The 15,892-nt window shown below is 40.4% G+C and overlaps 2 protein-coding genes across 2 annotated transcripts in view; both read left to right on the top strand.

Moving 5' to 3' along the window:
* Positions 1–2,322: 2,322 nt before the first annotated feature.
* Positions 2,323–6,063, top strand: LOC148674193 (beta-microseminoprotein A1-like). The gene is made up of 4 exons (XM_088624113.1): positions 2,323–2,497; positions 3,476–3,563; positions 5,574–5,694; positions 5,862–6,063. Exons 1-4 carry the CDS (start codon positions 2,495–2,497, stop codon positions 5,989–5,991), a joined length of 342 nt encoding a protein of 113 aa, XP_088480239.1. The 5' UTR covers positions 2,323–2,494; the 3' UTR covers positions 5,992–6,063.
* Positions 6,064–7,918: 1,855 nt separating this feature from the next.
* The window catches only part of antxr1a (ANTXR cell adhesion molecule 1a), a 58,635-nt gene continuing 50,661 nt past the window's right edge, over positions 7,919–15,892 (top strand). Inside the window, exon 1 of the mRNA XM_088624112.1 lies at positions 7,919–8,526. Within this exon, the coding sequence (XP_088480238.1) occupies positions 8,378–8,526 (149 nt within the window). The 5' untranslated portion in view covers positions 7,919–8,377. The remainder of the gene's footprint in view (positions 8,527–15,892) is intronic.

Here is a 15,892-nt window from a genome sequence, read left to right as displayed (position 1 = left end):
CTAAGGTTGCTGCTGGAAGAGGTGTTAGTGGGGCCAGCAGGGGGCGCTCACCCTGCGGCTCATGTGGGTCCTAATGCCCCAGTGTAGTGATGGGGACACTATACTGTAAACAGGCGCCGTCCTTCGGATGAGATGTAAAACCGAGGTCCTGACTCTCTGTGGTCATTAAAAATCCCAGGGTGTTTCTCGAAAAGAGTAGGGGTGTAACCCCGGCATCCTGGCCAAATTTCCCCATCGGCTGTTATCAATCATGGCCTCCTAACAATCCCCCTCTGTGAATTGGCTTCATTACTCTGCTCTCCTCCCCACTGATAGCTGATGTGTGGTGAGCGTTCTGGCGCACTATGGCTGCCGTCGCATCATCCAGGTGGATGCTGCACATTGGTGGTGGTGGAGGGGAGTCCCCATTACCTGTAAAGCGCTTTGAGTGGAGTGTCCAGAAAAAGCGCTATATAAGTGTAAGCAATTAATTAATTAATTACTTCAAGGTATATTCAATGCCTTAGGAAATGTTCTTATCTCCTTGCCCTGGCTGGTATTTTTCAAGAACCTTGTCTCGGATCTGCTTGGAATGTTCCTTGGTCTTCATAGTGTAGTGTTTCCATGGAAAAAGTGGGGAAGCTCCCAGACACAGGTGAATTTATTCTGAAATCATATGAACCACCTCAACTGCACACAGGTGGGCTCCAGACAAGTAATTATGTGACTTGGAGAAGAGAGTTGGTTACTTCAGAGGTAATTTAGGTGTGTCAAAGCACAGGGTGAATACTTATGCATTTAATTATTTTCTGTTTTTTCTGTTGAATTAATTTAGTAAAATGTCAGGACTTTTAATGTTAATGTTTTTACTTTGACATTATAGAGTACTTTGTGTTGATGAGTGGCAAAAATTCTCAGTTAAATACATCATGGTTCCATGCTGTAACACAATAAAATATGAAAAAGTCCAAGAGGGGTATAGACTTTCTATAGGCACTGTGTATCTTCCCTTTCTGTACATTGTTTTGTTCTCCTTGTGCTATGCATTTTAATTATCCCTATACAGTGTTTGCGTCTCCATATACAGAATTTTATTCTCCCTATATATATATATTTTCTTTTCTGTGTTGCATTTCTATTAGTGCTAAATTGAATACTTAAGACAATTATGTGGCTGGAAGCTTTGGTAGAAAAATCAGCAGAAGACACTAGCCCCTCCAGGAGTCTTATACTGTATCTGTAAATGTTCACCAAATTGAAGACTTTTTTTGAGTGCTCCTCATTCTCAGAGTGGAGATTCATTTTAAGAAAGCCTGCTAGTGTAAAAAAAATATAATGTCTCTGTTTTTGAGGTTGGTGAAGTAGCCACATTGTTTTATTATTCAGATATCAGTGTTGAAAGTTGCAGCTGCACAATGTTGTCTCAGTCCTGCCAAAACTCTTGGTTTTAATGGTTTAATGGTACCTGATCTTAGGAACAAATCAATTGTCATTGTACGATTGCAATATTTAGGAAGTGGTGCTGCACAGAGGAAGTTCCATGAGTTGTTTCACATCAGTGTGGTGCAAATCTGTGTTATTTTTGCTAAGGAACCTCCCTGCAGTTTACCAAAGAGCACAAGCAAGGAGAAAAGTTAATATATAACACTACTGTTTGCACTGTTATCAAAACTGTAAGACTAGATGTCAACACAAATTACACTAACAGTTCAAAGGAAACTTTTTTTTTTGTTTATTTAAAGGGTATGAACTTAGTCATCTGGTTTTGACTGACTAGTGGTTTATTAGCTGAACTTTTATTTGGGTGAATAAACAGTTGATTGGGTTACAATGACTCTCCTCAGGGTGTGTTTTTTTGCTGCTTCACCCCAATATTGAAAATCCAAATGTAAAGACAGAGCAAAAACGTGAAAAAAACTGAAAACCTGCTAACTGAAAACCTGCTAAAAACGTGAAAAGTACTAATTTTCACAGTGCCGTGGATGGCGTTGGAAATACCTGTTTCTCATCTTCTCAGACAGTCAAGAGGTTCCTCTCAATATGGTCCAAGGCAAACAAGTCCAAAGGGAGTCCGTAGGAAAATCCAGGGAATGCAAATGTCCAGAGCCGGGTGGTCCATCCATGACAGGCATGACAAAGTTAAAAGCTGGAGCGGGAGCCGGCGAAGGGTCGGGGGAATAAAAGGGTGTAACGGGGCCAGGCGCTCCAAGCCCGTTGTGAAGCCTATGCCATCAAACCTCTCCTTCTCCCCCCCTCCCCACACAAAACAAATAATCAGGCTTCAGGATAACATGATCCCAGTGCTCACCAGATAAAGGTAAACATCCATAAGGATAGGGAGAGGTTCTTAACTGGAAACACATTCCCTAAAAAACAGTATTCCCCTCTCTTTAAACTTAAAACTAATATTTACTTTTGGGGTTAAGAGCCCTGTGGTCTTTGTGATAGCCAGTATAAATTCAGTTGTCATTTCAACAGACCAGACATACAGCTCAGACCCGAAGGAACTGAGACAATGGTAAGACTCTGCTTTACGTTCTTTTATTCATAAAAAATAGGTCCAAAAAATATTTTGAAGTGGAAGTTATATTAGTCTTTAAAACCAGCAGGATGCCTGTACTATAACATTGTCTCGATGGTGTTTAATTATTGTAATTAAACATTAATTTTTAAGGTTGAAAAATTACACAGATTTTAGATTTTTAGATTCTGTAGCCTTTTTTAAGTGTGTTAAGTAAAGCCATTTGAATTTCAGTTCTGTTTTAAGGCTATGTACTGTACATGTAAAAACCTTTTCTCAGAATTTTGCCTCTTACCAGACACAAAACTCTAGGCACTTTTCTGTTTTCCAACAATTTCACTCTGCTATAATTATGTTATTATTGCCAGGAGATGTAAACAATTTACAGAAGCTTTATAGCTCTCAGTCATACTTAATTAAAATTATTCCTTTCAGGTAGTAACCTCTGTAATTTTATGGTGAAGATTACACACTGCACATAATTTATATAAATACCTCTTTGTATATATTGATATTTAATTGTAAACAGATAAAGAAGTCAAATACTTGTTCAATACAAATTGTTGTGTTTTAAAGCTTATTTGTGTATTTTATGTGGCTTAATAATCACAGATGCTATACAATACTTTTTCATGTTACTGAAAACTACAGGTGCTGAGAAGTGTTTTCAAATTATACACTGAGAACACATCCTGTCTTATCAATATGTTTAGAGTGAATGAAAACTTGAGCACTGGAACGACATTCAATCTATTCTTCTCCCTCAATCAGGTGTGTCTTCTGGTTGCAGAAGTCCCTGATCTGATTGCTGTCTCTGTGCATTTGTACTTGATCTGCCTGTTTGCTGTGTTGTATTATAAACTACGCCTGGTATTTGTGCTGTGTATCTGCATGCTTTCTCTCTCTGAGTGCTGAGTGGTTCTGGAGAAGTTCCTGATATGTGCCTTCTGTATCTGATGCTGATCCTTTCTGCAGAAGTCCTTGGCTGTTGCCCTGCTACTTTGCGCTGTGCTTCACCTTAGCCAGCCTGGCTGCTACCACGTGGAACTGACAATGAAACCAGGTATGAGACTCCTTCCCAGCCCTAGATATTGCAGAGTATTTACCCTATACTTAAAACCTTCCAGCTGCCTATATTTAAAAAAATATTTTCACTCAGTGTACTCCTAGGTTAGTAAGCCCTGTTATGAATGATTTATAAATATTCTAATTGTTTTTCCAGATATCAGCTGGAACATATTGTGCCAAGCAAGCAGCATTCAGATTCATGTTATGTCAAATTTCAGCTGCAGGATATCCACTGGATTGAAGCTAGCATAAATTCAGAGGGTGGAAGTGATGTGTACACACCCAGAGACTGTGGAGAAAATCTCCTGTGTGTTCATCAATTGCTTTGTGTAACGTAAGCAAAAGGCAGCTCTCTGAAACATCAGGTGGGTAGATGTGTCAGCATGCATAGGCTGCAAAGGAACAAGTAATAGGTGTATTCCATGCTGAAAAAAAGAAGAAAGAAAACACGACGTTTCGGCCGTGTAGCCTTCTTCAGGTGTGAGAAAGAGAAGGCAATAAGCAAAAGTAATGTAGCGGGAGATATTACCTTTGAATCTCTGAAACATGTTCTCTGCCCAGTCTTGGGGCTCTTCATTGTACCCAGCAAAACAGAAAATAGCAAAGCCAGCTGGAGGTCAGAAACAGACTGCGAAGTACCCAGTCTTACAGACACCAAGCTACACATGGTATTTTGGGGTGTGGGGGTGATGAGGTAGTGTTGAACAGCTAAGCTGTGAGTCTCCCACCCAAATCCAATAATAGTATATTAACTTTGTGCCACCCGCTCTGACTTCAAACCAGCAGCTTCCTTGCTGTTGGAGTTTCCTTGTATTCAAGGCATTAGAGTTTAAAACAAGCATATTTTCTTGTTTTTCCTCATCTTGGGAGGTGATTAGAAACTTATGCAGTAAGGAATTTTCAGAGGCTGTGGGTGAAGAGACAACACAATTTGCTTAATCGATGACTTTTGGTGCAATACCGGGTTTATTTCTGGCAAAGATAAAAAACATCCTGAAAAGCATGTTGCATGTACAGTACAGGGGTTTTAAAATGAGCTTCCTTATATACAAGGTCAAGATGGAGAGACGAGGACGCTGAATAGAAGTAGGTGACCCTACTTATAGAAAGCATTCATCCCATTCCTGCTGCAGGGCAAAAGAAAGAATTAAGACAGAAAGGGCAGAAGTCCGTCATTTTGAATGGAGAGTTGGAAGGATTGGCTTGGTATATACACAAGAAGTATTACCAAGCAAATTCAAGTTAATGTATGCAAACCTAAAGTATTACATGCAAGTAGAAAAGAACATGTAAAGAAAAGAAAAGTTGTTTTTGTGGTACTTGTCCTCCACCAAACATTTTATGAAGCTGTTAAAAGGCCAACAGAATTCTGAGCTACATTGTGACAAGTGTAGAATTCAAGTCAAGGGAAATAACGTTTACATGTACAAAGTATTAGCAAAAAATCTTTTAGACCAAGGCACAATTGTCGTGCATTTTATTCCAATGAAGGGCAATGAGGTGAGTCCTGTACATAAAAGATTGCCTTACACAGATAGGTTAAAGGGGCTGAAATGCATATTCGAAAACACAAGTGGAAACGAAGGGTAAATGCATTTAAAAACAGCAGGATGCACCTGTTTACACTGAGTGTTGTGGGAGTCTGCAAAACGCCACTCAGCCACATTGTTGGAGCTAATGCACCAGCTTTCTTCAAGAAACAGCAGGATGAGATCCTTGAATAGATTGCCTGCTAGTAGCCTAATGAATATGAGAGGCTAAATGACCTGCACACCTTTTTACTATTTCTTATCTAAACAAAAAGACATTGCAGGTCTAGCAGCTCAAAGTAAACTGGGAATATTCTCCGTGAACTATGATGTAGTGAATTTGTTTTTTCTTTTCCAGTGTTTGGTATGTTTAGTTGAAGTCAAGTTCCCTGATATACAGGGGTAACAGAGAAAGACATGTGGGCTCCTCCTGTATCTCCCTAAAAGGGAACACCACACCTTGTGTTTCTGTCTAGGCATGAATCCCAAGCTGCTGACTCATTGTGAGGACCCTGTGGATAAGACTCTCCACGAGATGGGCTCACGCTGGAGGAACTCCAAGTGCCAAGACTGCACGTGTGGCAGATGTTGTGATGCGTAAGTGCTGTAGGCATGTGCCTATCCAACAAATAACTACTTGCCTCTAGCATGCAAAATGTACGTTGTACTCTGTTCATGGTCTCAGGTTCCTCATTATCATATAACCTCACGCGATTGGTTGAAACAAAATGCACTTTGACTCCAGGCTGCAATTGTGATTGCAGGTACTCCACACCGGTCAGGTTCCCTGATGACTGCATGAAGGAGTTTGACTGGGAGAACTGTGAATACAAGGTGTTTAAGAAGAACGACCATACCCAGCCTTGCCCTATCTTTGGTGCAACTGGGAAGTGAGGCTCCTTTGAGAATTTGGGTCAATGGCTACACAACATAAACCAGGGCAATAAAAGATTACCCCAAATAAAATAGTTTTTGCTCATTTTCAACTTGAATTTTTCAGTCTTGTATGTTTTTAGTGCACAAATTCTAAAATAAGATCCACATAGTTCAGGGTTCTTAAAGAGAGTGTTTTGTGAATGGAGAAACTACCACATGCTGAAATCCTTAAAGTTTTTTAAAGATGTGCATTAGTTGTAACTAATTGTTGTATCCAGCATAAGTGACTACATCTACATCTGCGATGTATACATTTACATCTACTTTTAAAACTGTGTGTCTACAAAGTATGAAGACGATGTTTACAGGTACTGGCAACTGGGTGAGTACTTCAACTGCCACTACAAGACCATCACCACAGGGTGGCAGCATGACATTACAAACTATGCTTTTCTTTCTTTTATTATTTGCACCACAATGGCACAGTGGGTAGAGGTGTGGCTTCACAGCTCCGAGGTCCTGGGTTTGATTGTATCTCTGTGTGTATGGAATTTGCTTGCTCACCCCATATTCACCTGGCTTTTCTCCAGACACTCCAATTTCCTCCCGCGGTCCAAAGACCTGCTGTACATGATGGCAGCTGTGTCTAAAGTGTCTCTCATGTGTGTGTGCTGTCATGGATTTAGCAGTTGTATGAAAGGATTCTGTGCTGGTTCAACGGCAGCCCATCTCTCTAGTTAGTTCATTATTCAGTGAATTATTCTGATCTGTTGGAAACTATGCCTTTAGCTTTCAGACACAATGTAACTGCTCTCTATTAGCCAGATGTAAAGAGTGTGTTAGGTGTTGTGAATGCTTGCGCTGTTGGTTGGCTTTGTTTATCGATCAGTTCCTGAAAACCACCACAGGTAGAGTTGCATGAGATAATTTATCCTGACAATGAAAAAGAAAAGAGATACATTTAGGGTAAAGGATGGTCTTGTTTACATCTCTCTTTAACAATGCACAAAATTGTGGTAATGCACAATTACAGTACCTCAGAAATATTTAACCTTTATACAAATAATGATATTAGACCACTACAGAGTCCAAGTGAAGAATTACAACCATTAGTCACTGAGAAAGTTCTGGTTCTATACTACTGATTTAATTATCTATCTGCCTTGTTCTGATGAGAAAGGTGGATACAGACTGCCAGTCTTTCAATTACCTCACTCCAGTTTGGACTGATAACAACTAGAAAAGCAAGGAAACCAAAATCAAAATTTTAAAAGATACTCTGACAGCTTTAGTTCAGCAGGCCCTGTCCATGGCAGGTGAAAGGAGGAGGAGATCGTTTGCAGGAAACTGATTTGCCATGCTGGAAGGTGAAAACTCGCCTGTCTACTCTGTCTCTCAGGGGTCAACAGCCTTAGGGTCTCACTGATAATGAAGAAAGCATTATTCAATATCGGAGTCCCAGCAGTCCAGACAAACAGGCAGACGTGAAGGAACTGAAAGGATTGCAATGAACTGTTTGAATTTTCATTTAGAGTTCAACCTCAAGATACTCAGTTTAATTACTCTATACAGTATATTTTACACCTTTTTATTTTACAGTATACATTTACAGTATACTTTTACATTTTACAGTATATTTCATACCTCAAGAAGGCTCCATGGCTGAAACATTGTGTTTAATTTCTTCTTTTTTTCAGCATGGAATAAACATATTACTTGTTCCTTTGCAGCCTACGCATGCTGACGTAGCTACCCACCTGAACTACTGCAGTCTATTTTAGTCTACTGTAAGATACCTACACAGGGCACAAGTGGAAGCTATGCTTTTGAGATTAGACTGGATTTGTAGCCCTGCAGAGATTTATCACCACAAGGTGGCGGTGCAGTGACACAAAAAAACACAGCCTGTCAGCTTTTTATTATTGAGGGGGCACTCTGCCTTTCCTCAGATCTCTTCTTGAAAGAGAGCGAAAAAGTTCAGGAATCTGTTTCAAGCTCGTAGACACAATGACATCGCTCGCCGTGGCGTCGACTGGGTGAAAGCTAGCCCTGCCGTCTCACTGCATTGCAATCTCTCCCCAAAAAGAGAAAGCAAGCGTGTCTGTTCCTTTGTGTGAGCCTGTGAGCAATTGTACTTTGATCTGGGGGTTCCTAGCTATTCCAGACAGCCTGCGCACACAGCATCTCTGCTGTTCCCTTTGGACCACTGCTGAAAATCCCAGGACGTCTAAGGATAGCATTTCTTTTGTGACTCTGGATGGCCCGGACTGGGGGCTGAGAAGACAGTGAAGCAAGGAGAAGAGCATTTACAAAGACGAAGAGGAGGAGAAGAAGTCTTGAAGTCTTGTCATTTACTGGAGATTCTGCTTTTTCTACTGTTTTTTTGTGTGCCTCAATTGGAATAATGTCTATTTGGAGAAGAAAGGAGTTTCCCTTTGTTGTGAAGAGCCTTGTGCTGATGGTCTGTACTCTGGGCTACGCAGGGCAGAGCGAGAATGGGGAGGCTGGACAATCCTGTTATGGGGGCTTCGATCTTTACTTCGTCCTGGACAAGTGAGTGTCCCCCCTCACCTCCACTCCACCGTTCCAATTCCACATCCACACTAGCTGTGAACAGGCTGTAGGTGCATTTTCAGAGTAGATCACTACACCACTGGCACAAGTCAACGAAAGAGTGAGATGGTTGGTTTTATTAATTTTCAGAGCCACTCTCAACATATATTCAAGAGATGAACGTATTCTGAAACCCACACGACAACATCTGTCTTCATCAATGCTAATACATTGAAAGCCATTATGGCCATTGTTTACTGGTTAATTGCTTTACGTATGAGGTCACTGAATGCATAACTCATAATACACCAATAATACAGCTTGGTATGTTTTTCTGTAGTAACTTGAGTGCTATTTTGACATCCTAAAAGATGGGCTTGATTATTATTAATTAGGCTGTTGGTGAAATATTGAACTCACAGTTGCTAGGGGATTTTTTTCACAGGAGGTTTGAATGAGTTTAGTTCTTTCTGTGCACAGAATATTAGTTATCTTTTACCCTGAAGATTTCAAACTTGAGTTTGCTCATCAGCAGATGATTGAGATGAAGTGTCATCTCTGGCTATTTTCTGCACTCTGCATTGCACTGAGTTATCTAAGACTAGCAGGGGATGTGTGCTGCAATCTAGAGTGGCTTATTGAATAATGTTTGATGCAGGCTGGAGAGTTGTCTATTCTGAAAGGGGGATAGGCTTGTTGACTGTGTCTAATGTTCTTTATTTATTTTGTGATCTGAAGCAGAGATCACCTGGGACGACCTCTGTCAAGCGGCACTTAACTGCTCAACAATCAATTCGATCCTTCAGATGAAGAAGGAGATTTGGCTGGGCAGAGAAATCATCCACTTTGCCTTCAGTCGTACTCACTGTAGGTCCTACGAGTAAGGGGAAACTAGTCTTAGAAATGGGAACTGGAGGGATGCAAAGGAAGAGAAATGAAATCTGATCTTATTGAAAAAAAAAGCTACAGGGGAATCAAGTTAATTTAGTGGATAAAAGATTCCAGTTTGTATTAGAAACTCTTTTAAATCACCAAGACAGTAGGTTGCTTCTGGGCATTCTCTAAAGACAGAAGACAGGGAGCTACTGTGTTGCAATGACTATTTGCTGGGCTGATGAATTTATGCAAAGCAACTTACACGAGCACTCATTGATATAGCTGGGTATTTTACTGGAGCAATTCAGGAGAAGTACTGTATTTGCTCAGGGGCTCAGCAGCAGTTTTACACATGGGATTCCAACCCAGAACCTTCTAGTTGCGAGTCCAGAGCCCTAACAGCTGTTTCATACTGCTGCCTTTGTTGTATTTTGAACAACATAGAAAAACTAACAGAAAATCTAACATTAAATGCACTGTTATTTATACGGTGAACACGAAGCATTTACAGAGCCAGGCAACCCACCACCAGAGACATGATGTTGTTTATTTTCAATTGCTTTAAAAGGCTAAATCAAGAAGCAGAACTGAGCGAACAGACAAAACGGCTCCAACAGCTACTTGTCCACCAGATGTGCAATCGCTTATCTGATATCTGTACACTGTACTCCCCTTTCAGAAGTTAAGAAATGGTGCAAAAAATCTACATTTTTCAGCAGTTTGTTTTTTAAAAATAATGTCATTTACAGTTTGGACCAACTCCCAGAGACTCGCAAACTTTTGTTAAGACATCAAATTGACTGTTTATGCATTAGAGAACGGAGCTCCGAGCATGTGTTGGTGTTGAAGGGAGACAAAGGACCTGTATGAAAGTTGCATGATAAGTGAAGCTCAACCAGTTCAGGCAAATCACAAGGTGCACTGATGAATTGTTCTGCAACACCAGATGGTATCTTCTGCATGGAGTGCGTGGCTGGAAGTTGCTAAACAGTGCACTCTTGCTGAAGTCTGATTTGGCTTAGTTACAGGAATGTGACGCAATTGAAAAATAACACCAAAAATACTATCAACAACTGAATTAATTTTCTGGGAATGTGCAGTGTTGAATTTCGGCTTGACATTGTGGCAGCTTAACGAACGCAAGCTCGTACCACCCCCCCCCCCCCCTCTGTTTTTGAAGTATGTTATGCAAAGATTGAAATGGTTTTTCCAGTCACCAAGCCTCTTCGCGAGCGTTCCAAACAGACATTTCTGCGGCAGCTCATCATGCAACAAAGTGGAAATTAAACCAGAGATTCGAGATCCAGATGCAAAGGATGCGAAAAAAAAATACCCTTCAAACTGGCAGACAAAAAAAACACAGCTTTTGTTATGTCAGTGGTCATTCCTTGCTTAACCCCTGAAAGGAAAGGATTCCTGTGTTCCACCTGGTTCTCTCCTCCTTTGGTTTCGTGTCAGACCTCATACTTGTGTGCGCTCTTTCTGCTTGGATTGTGCTGCCGCTGTTCTTAAAAACCACAACTGTGGCTCCAGTTTTGCAGGAATAGTTTTTGGTGGAATAGTAACTGAGTAGTGCAGCTTGTTCTGGCACAGAAACAGGGAATTGTCACTTGGAGCAGGGGTTTTTATATTTTTTGGCTGGAGGTGCCCCTTTCCAAAACATTACTCGCATTAGGGGCCCCTAATTTAAACAGAAGACAAATTATTTATTACGAATGCACATAATGCTACTATTAATTGTTAAATATTAAAAGCAGGACACAGTTCAGCACAGTTTGAAACTGCAGATTTTACACACTGCTAGACTGTGTTTTCCTTTGTTTTGGGGTACCCCTGGATACTTTGAAGACTCCCAGTAGACCTCAGCCTCTTCATTGAAAAGCACTGATCTCAAGCACAGGAGTATGTGCAAGGCATTAAAAAAAAGGACTTCATTTAAAGCCTTACTTATTTTTACAATAAAAAAAGAGTAATGATCTTGTCCCTCTTGAGTCGTCTCGGTTACATCAACATTCCTACAAATGGGACGTCCCTTCTTTTTAAACACTAAATCAAAGATAAAATAGCAGAACTTAGCATGCATTCTTCAGGGCAAACATTTAACCAGGAACCCAAATCAATAACAGAGAAACCCACTCCCAGTTTCTATGCAGAAATCCCATCAGAGTGTTAACATCTTTCGTGACACTTCTCCTTCGCCAATCACATAACATTAAAAGCTTTTGGCAAAAGAAGAAAAAAACTTTCAAGAAAGGCAGATAGCTGAAGAACACAATCCTGACAGTATTCTAAACAATGTAATGCTGATTAGCAAGTGAGCTGTGTTTTTACGAAATATCGCACACAAAAACCACAGCACAGTCACTGGAAGATAACAGTTTGGGCCCACTGGCAGTAAAACATTTGGCCCGTCTAGCCATTGTGTTAGTTAGTAATTAATTAATCCAAGGATTTGATCTAGCTAATGCTTGAAAGAAGGTATTGGCTTTAACAACAAGGCCGGTAGCTTGTTCCATACTCCTACAACACTTTGAGTAAAGAAGTATCTTCAGTTCTTGGTTTTAAATGCACTTCCATGAAGCTTTTGAGCTACTATGTAAAACAGTAGTTTTGAATTGTATCCTGTTGTAGTTATTATATTTTCTCTCCTGCATGGAGGGAAGGCACGTAGTTGCCCTACCTGACTGCTGCAGTATTTCAGTGCACTGGATGTTGTCTAAATAGTAGCTCAATGTATCTGCAAGGCATTTTCAAATATGGGGTGATAGTGGAGTTAGAAGGTCTAACTATATTATGAAGGCTGTGCACTGTGAAGAATTCATTTGCAGTGTTATTAACAGTATGCACCAGAGGGCAGTACCAGTGTCCAGCACAGGCTGCATGTGACATGGACACAAATTGTAGTCACACTGAGTCACTATAGCGCCCTCTGGTGTCCACCACCTGCTGATCCCATTTGTATGTGTACTGTCCCACATGAATGTTGTGAATGTGAATGTTACACTGCACCTTTCTGTGGCACAAGTGCTTGTACTGTAACCCATCCAACTTTAATGTGCTCCCTGTATATTGCATGGCCAGGCTGCTAAAGGATTTTTTTTCTCAAGCTCATCTCTTTCGTTCTGGCTAACGTGTTTTTGGAAATATCTAGATTTAATAATGCCATACCTGCAAAAGCAATTACCATTAAAATGTTGGCTAGGGGTCTCTCCTAAAGCCTGTTGGTAAGATTAGTGAGGTAGTGAGAATGAGCCTCACAGAGCAGTGTAGGATGTATATGAAGCACTGTATTCGGCTGCAGCTTTCCAGGGATGATGTGAAAGAATATGTAACACCATAAAAGTGAAGCACTGATTTATTTTGGAAAGGGGTCTTCCTGAATTATATCCATAGTAATATAGATATATAAGGAGCCTTTTGGGGCACACATGACAGTTGTTTGGGAGCTGTTCTGTGTCAGTACTTGTACCTAATATAAAGTAACAGTCGACTGAAACACAGGAGCAATTTACTCGCTTTATTGTCCCTATGTAAAAGACATAATACAATACACTACATTTAACACAACATGGACCCATTAACAAATAAGAAACGTACATGCATAAGATGAGAAAAACAAGATACAGTAGATGCTATTAGCACGTTAGAGGTCATTTCACAATTTAGAAAGACAAAGAAGTTGGGTTTAGAGAATTATAAAATATGTGCATGATGAGAAAAATAAAGTAACATTTAACACTCAGTTGTCCTGATTAAGCAGGTTAATCACTGCGGGAATAAACAAAAACTTAGTTCTGTTGCTTTTGAATATAGGTGGTCTAAATCAAGTGCAATGGGGTGGTCATGGCTGTCATGGCTATATTGACCTTGAGCACTACTTGTTTGGTATAGATGTCTGCCAGCTGTAGGTGTTGTGCACCCATGACATTGCTGGTTTTATTGCATGGAGTCAGGTTGCCAAACCAGGCTACTACAGTAAACAGGAGCCTGCCGAAGTCACAGCTCCATTGTTCTTCTCCTCATCCACCACAAGCAGTATGCTGCCTTGTCCTCCTGTCTCTCTTGCCCCTCGGTCATTTGTCCACTCTTTAATTTCCCCTCTCTTTCCTGGGTTCCTTGTTTGATTCTCCTTCCTCTCCTACTCATCCCGGATTTCTTTTCCCTGCAACTGTTTTTCTTTGCTTCTCTGCTCCTCTCTCTCTCCTTCTTCGTCCAACCTTTTTCCCCATGAGGGCCCTGAGCTGCAGGATTTGTTAACACAATGCGTGTTAACAATTAGGATTGTTTTGTGAAGTCACATCAAATTCCAAACATCTCTGCTAAGTATGTGAAAAAAAAAATTGAAACAGAGGAACAAAAATAAAAAAAAACATATCCTTAGCCAAAAAATCATATCTCTCCTTGCCAATCCACATCCATCTGTACACTGTGAATGAACTACAGATAGAGAGTAGTATAAAGAGAGTGGTAATGTCATCCCTTTTGTGAAAAGTGACTCATTTAAGATGGTTGACTGATGCTGTAGAGTAAAAGTTTTCTTTCTAATAAATTTGTATCCATTACATGCAAACTATTTTACAAATCTTGCGAATGTATCAGAGTTAGGTTCCTGTCAAATGCTGGCTGTACATATAGAAGCAGCTGTTGCTACACACTGCCTGTTGTAGCTTAGCACTTTGTACTGGGATTTTGTACTGGGATCTAAGCAGCTCAAGGAAAGAAAAGCATGAAAAATCATCTTAGTTTGATGCAATATAGCCATCCCTAACAATAAAAGTTCTCCGGGGCTCAACAGCTGGGGGAAAAGGTTCTCTCTAGAACACCCATCACCCTTTAGTCCTGATCTCTCACGTACTGTACAGTAGGGTGTGCTCAGACGAGCTGGACCTGGTGAGTTATGACGAAGACCCAGAGGCAATTTGGTTGTCAATACAGTCACAAGTATAGACTGATTCTATTCTTTAATTCACAGTGATAGTGAATAGTAAGTTAGGGCATAATAACACACATGTACTAAAGATAGTTTCTATTAACTCATATTGAAAACTAAAGGGAAGTCTGTAAATAGTAACATAAAGTCACATGGAAAAGAAAAAAAAACATTCTGCTCTGCACACACAGAAAAGACCAATACTACTATACTGTACAATAACAACAGAAAACAACATCCTGTCAACTATGACTGTGGACCAATGATTATATTCCACTTGGACAGCATATTATTATTAGTCACACAGAAGATCAAGGAAGGCAAACAACAAAACAGAGTAAATAAATGATTAGCAATGAGGATTATTAAATCAGTGTTGCAAGGTCAGGCTGCACAGGCTGCGAAGGATTAAGTTTTGTCTGCGTGTTGCATTTTCAGCGAACGTCCTTGCTTTAAATGTTCTTTCCTTGTCAGAGGAAATCTCCCTGCATTGTAGACCTCCAGCTGAGAATCTCTGAGATTCCTCTCTGCCACAGAGAAACAGCAGAGTAGATTTATCACAATGTTTAGCGTCACTCTCTGGGGTTTACTGATGATTTAGCTGGCCTTTATTCCATTTTGCTGTGCTTTTACTGCAATGTAGCACAGTATGCCTTTAGACTTGTAGAGCCAGTAGCTTTACTGTATGAAATCCCTATGGGCAGTTAAAGGTGTCTGAGAGATCTGCTGTTCACTCACTGGGATTCGATCACTGGTGATGGTGGACTCTGTGCATGCACAGCACTGCTCCCTAGACAACAGAGAACTGCCAAGCCAGAAGACTGGGTCAGAGGTCCACAGTGTCTAGGTTTTAAGGAGATGATGTAATTTCTGTAACTTGTTCAATGAACTGATCCCTGTTACACATCCAGTATGTCAGAATTTCACTCTTTGACTTCTTGTGGACAGCAAATCCACAGATCGGAGTTTGTTAAACTTTGGATGGTTGGCAGCAAGCTGCTGTTCCAGTCTTTATTCGTTGGGATTTTTTAAAAGATATTGTTCTGTTAAACACCCTTGAGATCACAGCGACAAAAGTACCCATGATTTGTTATTTAAGAGATGGCTAGGGTTAGACTACAGCAGCAAGAATTGTTGTTGCAGATTCATTTCCATCAGCCCTTCGGTTTTACACAGACAAATTTTCAGATATGTGTTTTAAAATAAAAATGCAAGTAAAACAGAAGTAAAACAGAAGAAAAGCATGCCTGGTGAAATAGGAATAATAATAAAAAAAACATTCCTGACAGATCGTAGAGGGAGCTGTGGAAATTGACACTTTCAGTGAAATTCTAAAACAAAATCCATAGAGACAGCTGAGTCTCTGCAGCCCCACACAGCTCCCCATGTGATAAATCTTGTAAAAAAAAACAAATTCACTGCATGAGAAACCATACGGAGGGAGGTAATTTCTGCAGTGCCCTGACAGAAATGTTCTGACTGTTTCTTCAGAAGAACAGATCAGAAACCCTTATTGTGATCCATGTCTGTACAGATTGTTTCAGAAGTCTGCAAATGCAG

This window comes from Lepisosteus platostomus, chromosome 3 (genome assembly GCF_059453375.1).
Source record: "Lepisosteus platostomus isolate fLepPlt1 chromosome 3, fLepPlt1.hap1, whole genome shotgun sequence".
NCBI lineage: Eukaryota > Metazoa > Chordata > Actinopteri > Semionotiformes > Lepisosteidae > Lepisosteus > Lepisosteus platostomus.
Note: the sequence above shows the minus strand (reverse complement) of the source record. Positions and strands in the feature narration are given on the sequence as shown.